Source organism: Hemitrygon akajei, unplaced genomic scaffold (genome assembly GCF_048418815.1).
Source record: "Hemitrygon akajei unplaced genomic scaffold, sHemAka1.3 Scf000088, whole genome shotgun sequence".
Taxonomy (NCBI): Eukaryota; Metazoa; Chordata; class Chondrichthyes; order Myliobatiformes; family Dasyatidae; genus Hemitrygon; species Hemitrygon akajei.
The window spans coordinates 802,799-823,940 of record NW_027331974.1 but is presented as its reverse complement, the minus strand read 5'-3'; the positions used below and the strand labels follow the sequence as shown (position 1 = coordinate 823,940).

General features: G+C 45.3%; 2 protein-coding genes across 3 annotated transcripts in view; both read right to left on the bottom strand.

The window, feature by feature from the left end:
- The window catches only part of LOC140722753 (uncharacterized), a 499,534-nt gene that overhangs the window by 175,783 nt on the left and 302,609 nt on the right, over nt 1–21,142 (bottom strand). The gene's annotated exons all lie outside the window — the stretch shown is intronic.
- Nucleotides 4,087–21,142, bottom strand: part of LOC140722755 (uncharacterized) — a 139,745-nt gene continuing 122,689 nt past the window's right edge. Inside the window, exons 5-13 of the mRNA XM_073037441.1 lie at nt 20,536–20,683; nt 20,139–20,215; nt 13,086–13,239; nt 11,176–11,252; nt 9,257–9,421; nt 8,184–8,331; nt 7,797–7,873; nt 5,399–5,587; nt 4,087–4,196 (exon numbers count right to left, since the gene is read on the bottom strand). Of these exons, the coding sequence (XP_072893542.1) occupies nt 4,087–4,196; nt 5,399–5,587; nt 7,797–7,873; nt 8,184–8,331; nt 9,257–9,421; nt 11,176–11,252; nt 13,086–13,239; nt 20,139–20,215; nt 20,536–20,683 (1,145 nt within the window). The remainder of the gene's footprint in view (nt 4,197–5,398; nt 5,588–7,796; nt 7,874–8,183; nt 8,332–9,256; nt 9,422–11,175; nt 11,253–13,085; nt 13,240–20,138; nt 20,216–20,535; nt 20,684–21,142) is intronic.

The window sequence follows — 21,142 nt, the reverse complement described above, 5'->3', positions numbered from 1 at the left end:
TCCCAGTACGGAAGCCAAAGAAAAGCCCCTTACTGAGCTCTCCTCCAAGTCCAACCATGAAGGACAATTGTGATTATCTATACCGTAAATCCAAAAAGTAATATAACAAATATTAATTGCCCAATAGTAAAATCGAATGTTTAGTAACACCAATCCTCCATTTTTTTTGATTTTTGCAGTAAAGGTTCACTCAATCTAGAATGCTTATTATTCCAGATATATGACAGGATCATAGAATGTATTCTATCAAAGAAAGTTTTCGGGACAAAGGATGGAACAGCTTGAAACGTATATAGAAATTTTGGTAAAATTACCATTTTTTAGCATTTATTAACCAATTAATGACATCATCATAGGCGACCATTTAGAAAACATTAGTTTTGTATATTCAATTTGAAGAAGAAAATTATATTTAAATCATTAAAATTTTTAGTAATTTTAATACCAAGATAGGTAAAGTAATTTTAAGCAATGTTAAAAGGTATTTGATCATAATAATCGGAATAATTATTAATAGGAAATAATTCACTTTTATGTAAATTTATTTTATACCCAGAGAAAATACCGAATTCAGTAAATATGGATATCATAGAGGGAATAGATTTCCTAGGGTCTGAAATATAAACTAATAAATCATTTGCATATAACAAAACCTTATGTAATTTATCCCCTCTCTTAATACCCTGAACAGAGTTAGAATCCCTAAGAGCAATAACAAGTGGTTCTAAAACCAAATTAAAGAATAAAGGTTAAGAGGGTAACCCTGACAATTTCCTCTATATAATCTAAAATAAGGAGATTTTTGATTGTTAGTTATAACCGCAGCCATTGGGGCTTGATAAATCAGTTTTAATCCAGGAAATAAATCCCAGTCCAAAGTTAAAGCTCTCCAAAACCTGAAACAAATAAGGCCATTTCACCCTGTCAAAAGCTTTCTCTGCATCAAGAGAAACAACATTCAGATTATTTGACTAAGAGAGAATGAATAATATTAAACAGTCATTGAATATTAAAACGTGAATACTTAGTTTTAATAAATCCAGTTTGATCATTTGAGATAACAGTGGGCAATTAATTCTCAAGTCTATTAGCTAAAATCTTAGAGAGAATTTTAAAATCCACATTCAATAGGGAAATTGGTCTATAAGAGGCACATTCAGAAAAATCTTTTCCTTTTTTAGGAATCAATGAAATTGATGCCTCATAAAAAGTTTTCAGAAGATTCTCATAAGATATACAACCAGTGAAAGTTTGACAAAGATGTGATGTAAGCATTTCATTAAAGGTCTTATAAAATTCCACTGCATATCCATCTGGTCCCGGTGCTTTCCCTAATTACATAGAGGATATAGCCTTGGCTATTTCCTCTTGTTTAATAGGTGCATCTAATAAATTAATATCTTGAGTAGAAATTTTAGGTATATTTATTTTTTGCAAAAATCTATTCATAATAATAGTATTATCAGGGAATTCAGATTTATAATGATTAGAATAGAAATCCATAAATATCTTATTAATTTCATACGGGTCTAATATTTCAGTTCTATCTGATCTACGTATTTTCAAAATCTGTCTTCTGACCATATTTGCCTTTAACTGACCAACCAACAGTTTACATGATTTAACACCATGTATATAAAACTGACTTTTAGATTTTAAAATTTGCTGTTCAATGGGGAAGGTCAAAAGCTGATCATATTGTGTTTCGAGTTCAACCCTTTCCTTATATAGGTCTTCACTAGGTCTTACTGAGTACGCTTTATCTATCTCTCTAATTTTATTAGTAATCACTGAGAGTTTCGCTTTGGTTTTCCTTCTTAAATCTGCTGAATATGAAATTACCTGTCCCCAATAAAGGATTTCATCGTATCTTACATAACCAAATTTGACATACCGTCAATTGTATTAAGTTAAAAAAAATAGAAATTTGCTCCTTGATAAAACTAACAAAACCTGGATTCTTTAACAATATGGGATTCAATCTCCATAGTGACATTTTCAAAAAATTATCAGAGAGTTCCAGAGTTAACTTCACAGGCGCGTGATCTGACAGTGCAATGACATCATACACACACTCGTCAACAGAATATAACAACCGTGTATCTAGAAAAAAAAATCAATTCTTGAATATTTATGATGAACGTGTGAGAAAAAAGAAAAATCTTTGTCATTAGGGTGTTTATATCTCCAGATATCAACCAGGCCATAATCTAAAAGGAAAGAGTTAATACAGATCGCCGCTTTTTTTAGGAAGCGACGGATTGGTTGATGACCTGAAAATCGCCGGATTAAGGCAACAGTTAAAGTCACCGCACATGATCAATTTATATTCATTTAGATTCAGTAGCTCAGAAAAAAGCTTCTTAAAAAAATCAGAACTGTCTGAATTAGGTGCATAAACACACACCAGAGCTATCTTTTGAACACATAATAAACGAGTGACAATTAAATATCTTCCAATTGAATCAGTAACAGTGTTAAAGTGTACAAAAGGGATTTTAGAATTAACAAAAATAGATACCCCTCTAAATTTATTGTTGATAAGGAATGATATAAAGGTCCCTTCCAAAATTAAAAAAAAGCGATCTTCATCCTGTCTCTGTACGAGTCTCTTGCGCAAAAATAATATCCGCATGAAGTGTTTTTAATCTCTTAGCTTCAGGAACATTGATCACCCACAACCATCAGACTCCAGACCAGCGTGGATAACTTCACTCACATCAACTCTGAACTGATTCCTCAACCTACAGAATCATGTTCAAGGAATCTACAACACATCATCTCAGTACTATTTCATTTTATCTCCATAATTTGCCTTATTTCGCTCATTGGCTGTTTGTTAGTCATTGTTTTTGTATAGTTTTTCATAAATTCTGTTGGATTTCTTTATTTTCCTGTAAATGACTGCAATAAAATGAATCTCTGGGTAGTATATAGAGACAAAGAAGTACTTTGATAATAAATCTTACTTTCACTCTGAGTCGACCCTATCTGTACCCCTCGTAATCTTCTACACATTTTTATATATCCTCAGAATCAGAATAATTATCACCACTGGGCATCACTGGAAATTTGTCATTTTGCAGCAACAGTGCAGTGGAAAATTAAAATTTCCTTTAATTAGTTAAAAATATTTACTCATTTATTGGAAGGTACAGCAGGGTAACGGGTCCTTTCGGCCCAACAAGTCCGTGCTGTCCTATTACACCCATGTGGACAAACATTGAGTAAAAGACAACAAACTGTGCAAATACAAAAGAAAAAGAAAAATAATGTATAAATAAACAATAAATATCAAGAACATGAGGTGAAAAGTCCTTGAAAGTGAGTCCATAGGTTGTGGGAACAGTTCAGTAATGCGGTGAGTGTTGAGTGAAGTTATCCCTTCTGGTTCAAGAGCCTGATGCCTGAGGGGTAATAACTGTTCCTGACCCTGGTGGTGTGGGTCCTGAGGCTCCTGTACCTTCTTCCTGATGGCAACAACATGAAGAGAGCATGTCCTGGGTGGTGGAGGTTCCTGATGATGAATGCTGACAACGCTCCATGTCGATATGCTCAATGGTGGGGAGGGCTTTATCCGTGATGGACTGGGCCATCAATTATTTAGAGATTCAGCACAGTAACCGGCCCCAAGAGCCCACACCACCCATGTGACCAATTAACCTACTAACCCAAACGTCTCTGTAATGTGGGAGGAAACCGACACAGTCACAGGGAGAATGTACAATCTCCTTACAGACAGCGGTGGTAACAATTAAACAAATAGAGAAAACATCCTGCCTGAATGTCACTCCAAACCTCACCCACCGGACACTTTCATTTCCCCCACCCCTGAGCACCAGGTCTCAGCCCCCCCTGCTCTGTCACTGAGCCGTCTCCACATGTCTTCCAGACCGGCCTCCATCCAAGGCAGGTCATTCCGGATGAGTGAATCACCCTTTCCCATGTACTCCTGAGATTGTCAGTGGGGATAGAACGGACTCCATCGTTCACATCCCACTGAGAAACACAGATAACCACTGAATCAGCTCACGAGAGCCTGTAGACCACAGAGTTGTGGAATGAACCCCCCCCCCCCTTCCATAGTCAAGTTTTTCTACCTGAGGACGTGTCTCCCGATGGGACAGAGGATGGTTCCTGGGTGGCCCCTCCAGTCGATGACCCTTTGGCCTGTTCACTTGGAGAAGAACCCAGGTCTAGGGTAAAGGAATGGAGACATGGGAGAAAGAAAATCACCGGAACATCGTACCTGTCTCCCACCACTGAATCTCACCTAAAATCTTCATCACTACGGGTGACTCCTGTCATTCGGAGTTGGGATGAAATTCTGGGACTGACCACGGGGATCAGCGTTCCCTTTGATGATCCCCACCACCAATTCCTGAGCTGTGGACCGTCCAGCATCCATTGTCTCTCCAATCATCACCCCCACAACTGTCTACAGCTCCCTCTCAGCACCCCTCCTCCCTCCAGTTCCATCTTGTACCCCAGACCTCTCTCCCATTCCCACCCATAATCTCCCTCTATTGCCGTCATTCCTCCTCCCTCCCCTTTCTCTCCCCATCACTCTCCCTCCTCTCCACTTTCCCACTCCCTCCACCCAGTCATTCCCCTCTGACCCCTCCATTCTCCTCAATGTGCCCTCCCCTCTTCCCCCCCAACAATCTTCACATGGTCCCTATGTGTGACAGGGCAGCCCGGGAGTCTCAGGTCACCTCATTGTAGGAAGGATGTGGAAGCTTTAGAGAGAGGGTGCAGAATAGATTTACCAGGATGATGTCTGGATTACAGAGCAGGTCTTGTGAGGAGAGGTTGAATTAGTGAGGGCTTTTCTCTTTGGGGTGAAGGAGGATGAGAGGTGATTGATGGAGGTGGACAAGATGGTAAGAGGCAGAGATCAAGTGGACAGTCAGACCTTTTCCCCAGGGTGGAAGCGACTAATACCAGGGGGTGAAATTTTAAAGTGACTGGAGTAAACTATAGGGTGGATGTCAGAGGTAAACTTCTTTACACAGAAAGTGGTGGGTGTGTGGAACACCCTGTAAGGTGGTACAGACAGATACATTAGGGGCATTTAACAAACTCATATGTACGTGGGTGACAGAAACATGGAGGGTTATATAGGAGGGAAGGGTTAGATTGATCTCAGAGCAGATCTGCACAACACTGTGGGCCGAAGGGCCTGTGCTGTGCTGTACTGTTCTGTGTTCTATGATCTCTGTCACAGGTCAGACTGGGCAGTTTCATTCTGACCCCGGTGTGAAGGGGGATACGGGAAAGGTGATCACAGACCACGGGCAGGGCAGCCGACTGGAAAACTCAGCCTGTGGTGTGTGTTGGTGACTCGGGACGTCCCAGAATTTCCCCACAACTACCACACTGGGGAACGGTGACCTACCTGTACAGTACACAGCGTAATTCCAGTACTCAGTGTCATGGTAATACGAGGATGTTGGCCACAGTCGATACACAAAGTAATCGGAGCAGTTTTTCACCCTGATCCCCCGTATCCAGTGACAGGTGTCTCCAGCCCAGGTGAAGCAGACGGTCCTGGTCACCTCCCCCTCTCCCACATTGGGATGGGGACCTGGAATGAGATTTATAAACACTGTAAAATGTACCCGGTCCCACAGTACAGCGGGGAATCTGAATCAGGACCCGCTGTAAATCAGTGGTTCACAACCCACGGTCCGGTCCGGCCTCAGTCAGCACTGAGATGCTGCCCTCTCCCTCTCCACCCCACCCTCCCCGCAACAGCACCTTCATCTTCTGAATGAGCCTCCATTGAGGGACCTTGTCAAACGTCTGGGGGATCTCACTGAAACCTATCGAATATTGAAAGGCCTGGATAGAGTGGAAACGGAGAATATGTTTCCTATAGTGGGGGAGTCTGGGGCCAGAGGGCACAGCCTCAGAACACAAGATCCTCCCTTTAGAACAGAGATGAGGAGGAATTTCCTGAGCCAGACGGTGGTGAATCTGTGGAATTCATTGCCACAGACAGTTGTGGAGGTCACATCATTTATAAATGTAAAGCACAGGTTGAGAGATTTTTTGATTTGTGAGGGTGTCAAAGGTTATAAGGGGAAGGCATGAAAATTGGATGGAGGGATAGTAAATCAGCCATGATAAAATGGCATTGTAGACTCAGTGGGCTGAATGGCCTCATTCTACACCTCTGTCTGATGAGGTTATGGTCTAATATCCATGAAGACAACATCCACAGCTCTATCTTCATCAATCACCTCTGTCAATTCCTCAAAAACCTCAAGTGAGTCAATAAGTCACAACTTGCCAGGCAGAAAGAGTCCCTGACTGTCCCTCATTCACCCACGGTCTTCCCAATGCTCGTAAGTCCCATCCATAAGAATCCTCTCCACTGCCTTCCCTACCACTGACATGAGACTTACTGGTCAGTGAGTCACAGAAAGCTACAGCACAGAAACAGGCCCTTCGGCCCATCCAGTCCATGCTGAACCATTTAAACTGCCTTGTCCCATCAACCTGTACCCGGACCACAGCCGTCCATCTCTCCCATCCATGTACCAACCAAACTCCTCTTAAACATTGAAATCAAAATGGCATCCACCACTCGCTCAGGCAGCTCGATCCACACTGTAGTTTCCAGGATTATTCCTGTTTCCCGAAATTCTCTTCACATTTGAACTGAATTTCAAATATGTTTTATTTATTTATCTATCTATGTGGCAACAAAGAGTGCAGTAGGGGCTTCTGGCCCTTCAGCAACACCACCTCAGCAATCCTCAACAATCCCAATTAATCCTAACTGAATCATGGGTCAATTTACAATGACCAATGAACCTACCCGGCATGTCTGGACAGTGGGAGGAAACCGGAGAACCCGGGGAAAACCCATGCATTCCATGGGGAGGACGGACAGACACTCCTTACAGATGACACTGGAATTGAACTCTGAACTCCGACACCCCGAGCTGTAATAGTGACGCGCTAACCACTACATTACCATGGCAATCATTGATCTATCCCACTAATTGGTGAATGATAATGTCTGCAGACTCCTCCAACACCCTGGAGATTGCACCACTTCTGAAATGAGTCTGGGGTCATTGAAACTCCTCCGGGTTGTACCTAGAATGGGGTCAGTGGGCAGGTCAGTTCTGTACCTACTTCAGCACTGAAGTTACAGGGAAAGATTGAACAAGATAGGTCTTTATTCTTTCGAGCGTAGAAGGTTGAAGGGGGACTTGATAGAGGTATTTAAAATTATGAGGGGGATAGATAGTGTTGACGAGGATAGGCTTTTTCCATTGAGAGAAGGGGAGATTCAAACAAGAGGACATGAGTTGAGAGTTAGGGGGCAAAAGTTTAAGGGTAACATGAGGGGGAATTTCTTTACTCAGAGAGTGGTAGCTATGTGGAATGAGCTTCCAGTAGAAGTGGTAGAAGCAGGTTCGGTATTGTCATTTAAAAAAAAATTGGATAGGTATATGGACAGGAAAGGAATGGATGGTTATGGGCTGAGTGCGGGTCAGTGGGATTAGGTGAGAGTAAGCGTTCGGCACGGACTAGAAGGGCTGAGATGACCTGTTTCTGTGCTGTAATTGTTATATGGTCACCCAATTCTAGGTATTTGTCACTCCTCCACCGGACTCCATGACGATACAGGACCGTAGAGCGGTCTGAGTGACTGTGGGGAGACCTCTCAGGGAGATGGGGTTATGTGTCCACGCTAGGGTCCTCTGAAGAGATCCGGGTCATCAGTTTGATACTCCCCAAAAATAACCGAGTCCCACTGATGTAAACTCTGACCCTACCATTTAACCAGCCTGGGATCTCCCCGGAGCAGTGACCCTCTGGAACAAACGTCTCCGGAATCTTCCATCCTCCAGAACTGAAACAACAATCAGAGAGTCAGTCACTGATCTGAGGGAGTTTATTCACTCAGAGAGACATGGGAAATTACACTCACCCTGTCTCTGGTCAATAACGCCCCAAATCCAGGGAATTCCCTCTCTGTTGTACCGCCCCCTTGTCTCTACCCCGAGAATGTGGGATCTCCCCTCTGCCTGTGTTCACTCCCCATCTCAGTGTAGTCACTGATGATCCCGGTCTCCCTGCATTTCCCATTCACACACCCCTTGTTCCCCTGTTTACATTCCCCTTCTGTGTCCAGTTTCTCAGTGATTATCTCCTCACTTTACCTGTTAAATCTGTACCATCCCACTTCAAGATTTCCATCATCCATCCATTGTCCACCGGTACACTCAGTGTTGGAACAATTCGTGCTCCTCCAGGGCTGATCCAGGATGGTGTGGGTTACACACGGATCACCGAGTGTGGAGTCTGTGACTGAGGGACAGAACGATGTTCAGTGTTAATGTACAGCTCACGTTCCCGATCCTGTTTCTCTGCCAACCGGAAGTCATCTGGAAACTTCCACAACCCCCAACTGTCAACTAACCCCTGTCAACATCTTTCCCGTCCTGTCCCTCCCCTCTACTCTAATGTTCCCCATCCCCTCCCCTCTTTTAAAATCTTGACGTGGTCCCAGATTAGGTGCGGTTGGGGGGGGGGGTGCTTTCTGATCACCTCATTCTCGGAAGGATGTGGAAGCTCTAGAAATGGTACAGAGTAGATTTACCAGGATGCTGCCTGGATTAGGGAGCTTGTCTTATGAGGAATGTTTGAGGGAGCTAGAGTTTTCCTCTTTGCGTTGATGGAGGATGAGAGGTGACTTGGCAGAGGTGTACAAGGTGATAAGAGACGTAAATCGAGTGAACAGCCAGAGACTGTTTTCTCTGGGCAGAAGTGTCTAATAGCAGGGGGTATAGTTTAAGATGCTTGGAGGAAAGTGTAGGGTGGATGTGAGAGGAAGGTTTTTTAAATACAGAGAGTGGTTTGTGTGTGAAACATCCTGCCAGTGCTGGTGGTAGAGACTGATACATTAGGGGCATTTAAGAAACCCTTAGATAGACACATGGACAATAGAAAAATTGAGAGGCATGTAGGAGGGTTTAGATTGATCTTTGAGTAGTTTAAAAAGTCAGCCCAGCATTGTGGGCTGAAGTGTCAATGTCACAGGTCTGGCTGGGCAGCTTCACTTGGGACTGGGGGTGAGGGGAATACAATGGAGGTGATCACTGACTATGGACAGGTCAGCAAACTGGAAAACACAGCCCACTCTGTGTGTTGGTAGCTCGGGATTTCCAGAATTTCCGCCAAACAACCCCCAATGTCCCCCATACTCCAGTGTCACTGGGGATCTGTGACCTACCTGTACAGTACACGGTGTCACCCAAGGGTGTCGGCTTCAGCCAATACACAAAGTAACCGGAGCAGTTTTTCACTTTGATATCCAGGCTCCAGTAACAGGTGCTTTCACTCTCAGTGAAGCAGATGGTCCTGGTCACCTCCCCCTCTCCCACGTTGGGATGGGGACCTGGAATGAGATTTATAAACACTATAAAATGCACCCGGTCCCACAGTACAGCGGGGAATGTGAATCAGGACCCACTGTAAATCAGTGGTTCACAACCCACGGTCCGGTCCGGCCTCAGTCAGCATTGAGCTGCTGCCCTCTCCCTCTCCACCCCACCCTCCCCACAGCAGCACCTTCATCTTCTGAATGAGCCTCCCATGAGGGACCTTGTCAAACGTCTGGGGGATCTCACTGAAACCTATCGAATATTGAAAGGCCTGGATGGAGTGGACATGGAGAGGATGTTTCCTATAGTGGGGGAGTCTGGGACCAGAGGGCACAGCCTCAGAACACAAGAACCTCCCTTTAGAACAGAGGTAAGGGAGAATGTCTTTAACCAGAGGGTGGTGAACCCGTGGAATTCATTGCCACAGACAGCTGTGGAGGCCACATCATTTATCAATGCAAAGCAGAGGTTGAGAAGTTTTCTGATTTGTGAGGGTGTCAAAGGTAATGAGGGGAACGCATGAGAATTGAAATGTAAGGGTTAGTAAATCAGTCATGATGTAATGGTGTTACAGACTCAATTGATTGAATGGCCCAATTCTGCAACTCTGTCTGATGAGGTTATGGTCTAAATTCTTTGAGGATAACATCCACAGCTCTACCTTCATCAATCACTTCTGTCAATCCCTCAACAAACTCAAAGCAAGTCCATAAGTCACGACCTGCCCTGCAGAAAGAGATGCTGACCATCCCTCATTCACCCACGGTCTTCCCAATGCTCATAAGTCCCATCCAGAAGAATCCTCTCCACTGCCTTCACTACCACTGACGTGAGACTTACTGGTCAGAGAGTCACAGAAAGCTACAGCACAGAAACAGGCCCTTCGGCCCATCCAGTCAATGCTGAACCATTTAAACTGCCTTGTCCCATCAACCTGCACCACAGCTGTCTAACTCTCCTATCCATGTACAAATCCAAACTTCTCTGTAATGTTAAAATTGAAATGGCATCCACCACTTGCACTGGCAGCTCGTTCCACACTGTAGTTTCCAGGAATACTCTCTGTTTCCCAAAATTTTCTCCACATTTGAACTGAATATCCAGTCCATTCTATTTATTTATCAATTTGGCGATCATGTACGGAGTAGGGGCTTCCGACCCTTTGAGCCACATCATCCAGGAACCCTCAACAACAGTGATTAACCCAAACCTCATCATGGGACAATTTACAATGACCAATGAACCCACCCGGTACGTCTTTGGACAGTGGGAGGAAACCGGAGAACCCGGGGAAAACCCATGTATTCCATGGGGAGGACGGACAGAGACTCCTTACAGATGACACTGGAATTGAACTCTGAACTCCGACACCCTGAGCTGTAATAGTGACACACTAACGGCTACATTACCATGACAACCATTAGTTTATCCCACTAATTGGTGAACAATGATGTCTGCAGACTCTCCCAACTTCCTGGAGATTGCCCCATCACTGAAATGAGTCTGGGGCCATTGAAACTCCTCCGGGTCGTATCCAGAATGGGGTCAGTGGGCAGATCAGTTCTGTAACCCAACTCCAGGAAGTTGTCACTCCTCCACCACACTCCATGACAATACAGGACCGTAGAGCGGCCCGAGTGACTGTGGGGAGACCTCTCAGGGAGATGGGGTTCTGTGTCCATGCTAGGGCCCTCTGAAGAGATCCAGGTTGTCAGTTTGACCCTCCACAAAAATAACTGACCCTAATTGATGTTGAGCTTGACCGTACCATTTAACCAGCCTGGGATCCATCCGGAGCAGTGACCTTGTGGAACAACCGTCTCAGGAATCTTCCGTCCTCCGGAACTGAAACAACAATCAGAGAGTCAGTCCCTGATCTGAGGGAGTTTATTCACTCAGAGAGACATGGGAAATTACACTCACCCTGTCCGTACCCTGTCTCTGGTCAATAACCCCCCAATCCTGGGAATTCCCTCTCTGTTGTACCTCCCTCTTGTCTCTACCCCGAGAATGTGGGATCTCCCCTCTCCCTGCATTTACTCCCCATCTCAGTGTAGTCACTGATGATCCCGGTCTCCCTGCATTTCCCATTCACACACCCCTTGTTCCCCTGTTTACATTCCCCTTCTGTGTCCAGTTTCTCAGTGATTATCTCCTCACTTTACCTGTTAAATCTGTACCATCCCACTTCAAGATTTCCATCATCCATCCATTGTCCACCGGTACACTCAGTGTTGGAACAATTCGTGCTCCTCCAGGGCTGATCCAGGACGGTGTTGTTTACACACGGATCACCGAGTGCAGAGTCTGTGACTGAGGGACAGAACGATGTTCAGTGTTAATGTGCAGCTCATGTCCCCCACCCTCTTTCTCTGCCAACCACAGCCCCCATCTTCACTTCCGCCCTCAGCAACCCCTGGGTACCAATAATTTTTTTATTCATTGAAAGGACGTGAGTTTCAGAGGTTGAGCCGGTGTTTAACTGCCCCTCCAGAGGTTCCCTGGAGAAGGTGATGGTTGTGGTGGTGATCTGACTTCTTGAACTGCTGCAGTCCTTGATGTGTGGGGACACCCACAATGATGATCCGGAGTTCCAGGGTTTTGACCCAGTGACACTGAAGGAACAGCAATGTATTTCCAAGCCAGGGGAGTGTGTAATTTGGAGAAAATCTTCCAGAACCTTCCGCAACCCCCATCTGTCCATGGCACTTTCTCAGCACCCTCTCCTTCTTTCCTGTCCCACACACAATTCCTCTCTCCCATTCTCACCTCCGGTCTCCATCCATGTGCCCCCACTTCCCCACTCCCTCCTCTCTTCCTCACTCGTTGCCTCACCTCCAGAATCCCTCCTCAAACCTTTCCCACTCCCCTCCACCTCAGTCTATCCATCCTACCGCTTCCTTCTCCTCACCCCCTTTAAAATCCTCACATGGTCCCCATTTGAAGACAGAGTGGATCGGGTGTGGGCTGGTGGTTTCTGGTCTCCTCATTATAGGCAGGATGTGGAAGCTTTAGAGGGGGTGCAGAGGGGATTCACCAGGATGATACCTGGATTAGAGAGCATGTCTCATGAGGATAGGTTGAGTGAGAGAGGGCTTTTCTCTTTGGAGTGAAGGGGATGGGAGGCGACTTGACAGAGGTGTAAAAGATGGTAAGAGGCATAGATGGAGTGAACAGCAAGAGACCATTTTCTATGGTGGAAGTGGCTAATATGAGGCCATAATGTTAAGGTGACTGGAGGAGAGCGTAAGGTGGTTATCAGAAATAGTTTTTACGGAGAATAGTGGGTGTATGATGTGTCCTGCCAGTGGTGATGGTTGAGGCAGATACATTAGGGGCATTAAAAAATGGACAATAAAAAATTGGAGAGGTATGTCAGAGGGCTTAGATTGACCTTGACTAGTTTAAAAGATCAGCACAGCATTGTGGGCTGAAGGGCCTGTACTGTGCTGTACTGTTTTCTGTTCTGTGATCTATGTCACAGGTCAGACTGGGCAGCTTCACTTCGAACCTGGGGTGAGGGGAATACAAGGGAGGTGATCGCTCACCACAGGCAGGTCAGTTAATTGGAAAACACAGCCCAGTCTGTGTGTCAGTGACTTGGGACATCCCAGAATTTCCCCCAATGCCCCCCATACTCCAGTGTCACTGGGGATCTGTGACCTACCTGTACAGTACACGGTGTCACCCAAGGGTGTCGGCTTCAGCAAATACACAAAGTAACCGGAGCAGTTTTTCACTTTGATATCCAGGCTCCAGTAACAGGTGCTTTCACTCTCAGTGAAGCAGACGGTCCTGGTCACCTCCCCCTCTCCCACATTGGGATGGGAACCTGGAATGAGATTTATAAACACTGTAAAATGTACCGGGTCCCACAGTACAGCGGGGAACGTGAATAAGGACCCACTGTAAATCAGTGGTTCACAACCCACGGTCCGGTCCGGTCCGGCCTCAGTCAGCACTGAGCTGCTGCCCTCTCCCTCTCCACCCCACCCTCCCCACAGCAGCACCTTCATCTTCTGAATGAGCCTCCTATGAGGGACCTTGTCAAACATCTGGGGGATCTCACTGAAACCTATCCAATATTGAAAGGCCTAGATAGAGTGGACATGGAGAGGATGTTTCCTATAGTGGGGGAGTCTGGGACCAAAAGGCAAAGCCTCAGAACACAAGAACCTCCCTTGAGAACAGAGGAGGAGGAATTTCCTGAGCCAGAGGGTGGTGAATCTCTGGAATTCATTACCAGAGACAGCTGTGGAGGCCAACTCATTGGGTATCTTTAAGGCAGAGGGTGATGGATTCTTGATTTGTGGATATCAAAGGTTATCGGAGAAGGCATGAGAATGGGGTTGAGAGGGATAGTAAATCAGCCATGATGGAATGGTGTTGCAGACTCAGTGGGGCAAATGGCCTGACTCTGGTCTTCTTGATGAACTTACAGTCTAAATTCTTTGAGGACAACACCCACAGCTCTACCTTCACCAATTGCCTCTGTCAATCCTTCAAAAAACTCAAGCAAGTCAATAAGTCACAACTTGCCCCACAGAAAGAAACATTGACTGTCCCTCATTCACCCACGGTCTTCCAAAAGCGCACAAGTCTTATCCCTCAGAATCCTCTCCACTAGCTTCCTTACCACTGACTTGAGACTTGCTGTCATTGAATCATAGTCATAGAAACTAGAACACAGAAACAGGCCATTCAGCCCATCCAGTTTATGATGACCCATTTACACTGCTGGTCCAATCAACCAATGCCCCTCCCATCCATGTACCTATTCAAACCTCTCTTCAACGTTGAAATTGAAATGGCATCCACCACTTGCTCAGGCAGCTCGCTCCACACTGTAGTTTCCAAGATTATTTCTGTTTCCTGACATTTTCTCCACATTTGAACTGAATGTTAAGATCATTATTTATCTATTTGTCATAGAAACATAGAAAACCTACAGCACAATATAGGCCCTTCGGCCCACAAAGTTATGCCGACCATGTCCCTACCTTAGAAATTACAAGGCTTACTTATAGCCCTCTATTTTACTAAGCTTCATGTACCTCTCCAAAAGTCTCTTAAAAAACCCTATCGTATCCACCTCCACCACCATTGCCGGCAGCCCATTCCACGCACTCACCACTCACTGAATAAAAAACTTACCCCTGACATCTCCTCTGTACCTACTCCCCAGCACCTTAAACCTGTGTCCTCATGTGGCAACCATTTCAGCCCTGGGAAAAAGCCTCTGATGATCCACACGATCAATGTCTCTCATCATCTTACACACCTCTATCAGGTCACCTCTCATCCTCCTTCGCTTCAAGGAGAAAAGGCCGAGTTCACTCAACCTATTCTCATAAGGCATGCTCCCTAACCCAGGCAACATCCTTGTAAATATCCTCTGCACCCTTTCTATGGCTTCCACATCCTTCCTGTAGTGAGGCGATCAGAACTGAGCACAGTACTCTAAGTGGGGTCTGACCAGGGTCCTATATAGCTGCAACATTACCTCTCGGCTCCTAAATTCAATTCCATGATTGATGAAGCCAATACACCGTACGCCTTCTTAACCACAGAGTCAAACTGCGCAGCTGCTTTGAGCGTCCTATGGACTCAGACCCCAAGATCCCTCTGATCCTCCACACTGCCAAGAGTTTTACCATTAATACTATATTCTGCCATCATACTTGACCTACCAAAATGAACCACCTCACACTTATCTGTGTTGAACTCTATCTGCCACTTCTCAGCCCAGTCTTGCATCCTATCAATGTCCCGCTGTAACCTCTGACAGCCCTCCACACTATCCACAACACATCCAACCTTTGTGTCATCAGCAAACTTACTAACCCATCCTTCCACTTCATCATGCAGGTCATTTATAAAAATCACAAAGAGTATGGGTCCCAGAACAGATCCCTGAGGCACCCCACTGGTGACTGACATCCATGCAGAATATGACCCGTCTACAACCACTCTTTGCCTTCTGTGGGCAAGCCAGTTCTGGATCCACAAAGCAATGTTCCCTTGGATCCCATGCCTCCTTACTTTCTCAATAAGCCTTGCATGGGGCACCTTATCAAATGCCTTGCTGAAATCCATATACACTACATCTACACTCTTCCTTCATCAATGTGTTTAGTCACATCCTCAAAAAATTCAATCAGGCTCGTAAGGCACGACCTGCCCTTGACAAAGCCATGCTGCCAACTCCGAATAATATTTTACCTCTCCAAATGTTCATAAATCTTGCATCTCAGGATCTTCTCCATCAACTGACCAACCACTGAGGTAAGACTCACTGGACTATAATTTCCTAGGCTAACTCTACTCCCTTTCTTGAATAAGGGAAGAACATTTGCAACCCTCCAATCCTCCGGAACCTCATTGATGATGCAGAGATCATCGCTAGAGGCTCAGCAATCTCCTCCCTCGCCTCCCACAGTAGCCTGTGATACATCTCATCCAGTACCGGCGACTTATCCAACTTAATGCTTTCCAAAAGCTCCAGCACATCCTCTTTCTTAATATCTACATGCTCAAGCTTTTCAGTCTGCTGAAAGTCATTACTACAATCACCAAAATCTATTTCCAAAGTGAATACTGAAGTAAAGTATTCATTAAGTCTATTTCCTCCAGTTCCATACACACTTTCCCACTGTCACACTTGATAGGTCCTATTCTTTCACTTCTTATCCTCTTGTTCTTCACATACTTGTAGAATGCCCTGGGGTTTTCCTTAATCCTGCCCAAGGCCTTCCCATTCTAATTTCCTTCTTAAGCTCCTTCCTATTAGCCTTATAATCTTCTAGATCTCTAACATTCCCTAACTCTCTGAACCGTTTTTAAGCTTTTCTTTTCTTCTTGACCAGATTTATTACAGCCTTTGTACACAGTTCCTGTACCCTACCATAACTTTCCTGTCTCATTGGAACGTACCTATACAGAACTCCACACAAATATCCCCTGAATATTTGCCGATTTCTTCCATACTTTTCCCTGAGAACATCTGTTTCCAATTTAAGCCTCCAATTTCCTGCCTGATAGCCTCATAATTCCATTTACTCCAATTAAACACTTCTTTAACTTGTCTGTTCCTATCTCTCTCCAATGTTCTTGTAAAGGAGGCAGAATTGTGACCACTATCTCCATAATGCTCTCCCACTGAGAGATCTGACACCTGACCAGGTTCATTTCCCAATACCAGATCAAGTACAGCCTCTCCTCTTGTAGGCTTATCTACATATTGTCAAGAAACCTTCCTGAACACATCTAACAAACTCCACTCCATCTGAACCCCTTGCTCTAGGGAGATGACAATCGATATTTGGGAAATTAAAATCTCCCATCACGACAACTCTGTTATTATTACACCTTTGCAGGATCTGTTTCCCTATCTACTCCTCGATATCCCTGTTACTATTGGGCGGCCTATAAAAAACACCCAGTAAAGTTATTGACCCCTTCCTGTTCCTAACTTCCACCCATGGAGACTCCGGAGACAATCCCTCAATGGCTTCCATCTTTTCTGCAGCTGTGACAATATCTCTGATCAACAGTGCCACAGTCCCACCTCTTTTGCCTCCCTCCCTGCTCTTTCTGAAACATCCAGCACTTAAAGTAACCATTCCTGTCCCTAGCCATCCAAGTCTCTGTAATAGCCACAACATCATATCTCTAAGTATCACTAAGATATCACTAAGGAGAAGGATATTGAATTGTGTAAGGTGTGGGAAACAAGTAAGGAAGTTATGGAACCTATGACAATTAAAGAGGTGGAAGTACTGGCGCTTTTAAGAAATTTAAAAGTGGATAAATCTCCGGGTCCTGACAGGATATTCCCCAGGACCTTGAGGGAAGTTTGTGTAGAGATAGCAGGAGCTCTGACGGAGATCTTTCAGATGTCATTAGAAACGGGGATTGTGCCAGAGGATTGGCGTATTGCTCATGTGGTTCCATTGTTTAAAAAGGGTTCTAGAAGTAAGCCTGGCAATTATAGACCTGTCAGTTTGACATCAGTGGTGGGTAAATTAATGGAAAGTATTCTTAGAGATAGTATTTATAATTATCTGGATAGACAGGATCTGATTAGGAGTAGCCAGCATGGATTTGTGCGTGGAAGGTCATGTTTGACAAATCTTATTGAATTTTTTGAAGAAGTTACGAGGAATGTTGACGAGGGTAAGGCAGTGGATGTAGTCTATATGGACTTCAGCAAGGCCTTTGACAAAGTTCCACATGGAAGGTTAGTTAAGAAGGTTCAGTCGTTAGGTATTAATGCTGGAGTAATAAAATGGATTCAACAGTGGCTAGATGGGAGATGCCAGAGAGTAGTGGTGGATAATTGTTTATCGGGATGGAGGCCGGTGACTAGCGGGGTGCCTCAGGGATCTGTTTTGGGCCCAATGTCGTTTGTAATATACATAAATGATCTGGATGATGGGGTGGGTTTTCAAAGCTTGCAGGGAGATTTATGCCGGTTAGAAGAATGGGCTGAACGTTGGCAGATGGAGTTTAATGCTGAGAAGTGTGAGGTTCTACATTTTGGCAGGAATAATCCAAATAGAACATACAGGGTAAATGGTAGGGCATTGAGGAATGCAGTGGAACAGAGAGATCTAGGAATAACAGTGCACAGTTCCCTGAAGGTGGAGTCTCATGTAGATAAGGTGGTGAAGAAGGCTTTTGGAATGCTGGCCTTTATAAATCAGAGCATTGAGTACAGAAGTTGGGATGTAATGTTAAAATTGTACAAGGCATTGGTAAGGCCAAATTTGGAATATTGTGTACAGTTCTGGTCACCGAATTATAGGAAAGATATCAATAAATTAGAGAGAGTGCAGAGACGATTTACTAGGATGTTACCTGGGTTTCAGCACTTAAGTTACAGAGAAAGGTTGAACAAGTTAGGTCTCTATTCATGGAGCGTAGAAGGTTGAGGGGTGATTTGATCAAGGTATTTAAAATTTTGAGAGGGATAGATAGAGTTGACGTGAATAGGCTGTTTCCATTGAGAGTAGGGGAGATTCAAACGAGAGGACATGATTTGAGAGTTAGGGGGCAAAAGTTTAAGGGAAACACGAGGGGGTATTTCTTTATTCAGAGAGTGATAGCTGTGTGGAATGAGCTTCCTGTAGAAGTAGTAGAGGCCAGTTCAGTTGTGTCGTTTAAGGTAAAATTGGATAGGTATATGGACAGGAAAGGAGTGGAAGGTTATGGGCTGAGTGTGGGTAGGTGGGACTAGGTGAGATTAAGAGTTCGGCACGGACTAGGAGGGCCAGAATGGCCTGTTTCCGTGCTGTGATTGTTATATGGTTATATATGGTTAATTACTGATCCACACTCTTAGCTCATCCGCTTTGTTCACAACACTCCTTGTGTTAAAACAGAGCTTGTCCCATCTCTATCACCTGCCTATCCTCCCTCTCACATTGTCTACAAGCTTCCTCTATTCGTGAGCCATCTCCTCTTCCCCAGTCTCTTCAGTTCAGTTCCCACCCCACAACAATTCTGGTTTAAACTCTCCCCAGTAGCCTTTGCAAATCTTCCCGGCAGGATATTGGTCCCCCTGGGATTCAAGTGCAACCCATCCTTTTTGTACAGGTTACACCTGCCCCAAAAGAGGTCCCAATGATCCAGAAATCTGAATCCCTGCCCCCTGCTCCAATCCCTCAGCCACGCATTTATCCTCCACCTTATCCTATTCTCGCTGTCGCGTGGCACAGGCAATAATCCCGAGATTACTACCTTTGCAGTCCTGCTTCTCAACTGCCTTCCTTACTCCCTGGAGTCTTTCTTCAGGACCCGCCACATCTGATACCAAGCACAGAAAGCTGGCCTCACACACATACTACCTCCTTTCCGCAATTAACACAGTTAAACCTATCTTGCTTTATCCCGTTATGGCCAAAGCCCTATCACTTTGCTACCTCTCACTCTACTGCCCGCTGGATACTTTTTAAATCTTCTTTTTAAATCTTTCGTGCGCTACTGGCTGACATCACACGCCTGCGCAGACTCGCCTCTCTTTTACCCCGAGTAGTAAAAAACCCCCTTTACTCCGAAAAATCAGCTGTTTTGATTTGAAAAATCAACTCGCAGCCTTTTTGCTCTGAATCAAAGCACGGAGCAGGAGCTTCTGACCCTTTGAGCCACATCACCCCAGGAACCCTCAACAACACCGATGAACCCAAACCATATCATGGGACAATTTACAATGACCAATTCAGCCACAGTTTTTGGACTGTGGGAGAAAACCGGAGAACTCATGGAAAAGCCATTCATTCCATGGTGAGGACGGACAGAGACTCCTCACAGATGATGCTGGAATTGAACTCTGAACTCTGACACCCGAGCTGTAATAGCGACACGCTAACCGCTATGTTACCATGGCAACCATTAATTTATCCCACTAATTGGTGAACGATGATGTCAGCAGACTCCCTGGAGATTGCCCCACCACTGAAATGAGTCTGGGATCATTGAAGCTCCTCTGGGTCGTATCCAGAATGGGGTCAGGGGTCAGATCAGTTCTTTAACCCAACTCCAGGAAGTTGTCACTCCTCCAGTGGACTCCATGACGATGCAGGACCGTAGAGCGGACTGAGTGACTGTGGGGAGACCTCTCAGGGAGATGGGGTTCTGTGTCCATGCTAGGATCCTCTGAAAAGATCCGGGTCATCAGTTTGACCCTCCCCAAAAATAACCGAGCTCCACTGATGTAAACTCTGACCCTACCGTTTAACCAGCCTGGGTTCTCCCCAGAGCAATGATATTGTGGAACGACCGTCTCGGGAATCTTCCATCCTCCGGAACTGAAACAACAATCAGAGAGTCAGTCCCTGATCTGAGGGAGTTTATTCACTCAGAGGGACATGGGAAATTACACTCACCCTGTCCGTACCCTGTCCCTGGTCAATAACACCCTAATCCTGGGAATTCCCTCTCTGTTGTACCTCCCCCTTGTCTCTACCCTGAGAATGTGGGATCTCCCTTCTCCCTGTATTTACTCCCCATCTCAGTGTAGTCACTGATGATCCCGGTCTCCCTGCATTTCCCATTCACACACCCCTTGTTCCCCTGTTTACATACCCCTTCTGTGTCCGGTTTCTCAGTGATTATCTCCTCACTTTACCTGTTAAATCTGTACCATCCCACAGCAAGATTTCCATCATCCATCCATTGTCCACCGGTACACTCAGTGTTGGAACAATCCGTGCTCCTCCAGGGCTGACCCAGGACGATGTGGATTACACACGGATCACCGAGTGCGGAGTCTGTGACTGAGGGACAGAACGACGTTCAGTGTTAATGTACAGCTCACGTTCCCCAACCTCTTTCTCTGCCAACCACAACCCCCATCTGCACTTCCACCCTCAGCAACCCCTGGGCAACAATATTTATTTTTATTCATCAAAGGGACGCGAGTTTCAGCAATCCTTGATGTGTGGGTACACTCACAATGATGGTCCGGAGTTCCAGGGTTTTGACTCAGTGACACTGAAGAAACAGTAATGTATTTCCAAGTCAGAGGAGTGTGTGGCTTAGAGGGAAACTTCCAGAATGTCCCCAACTGCCCAACTATGGCTCCTCTCATTCCCGAGCTGGACTGTCCAGCTGTGGGCCTGTGAATGTCCAGTATCCCTTTTCTCCACATCCACTGCCCCCACCCAAGCTGTTTACGGTCCCTCTCAGCACCACTCCTTCCCCACTGCCCCTTCTCTTTGTCCCACACTCCAGAC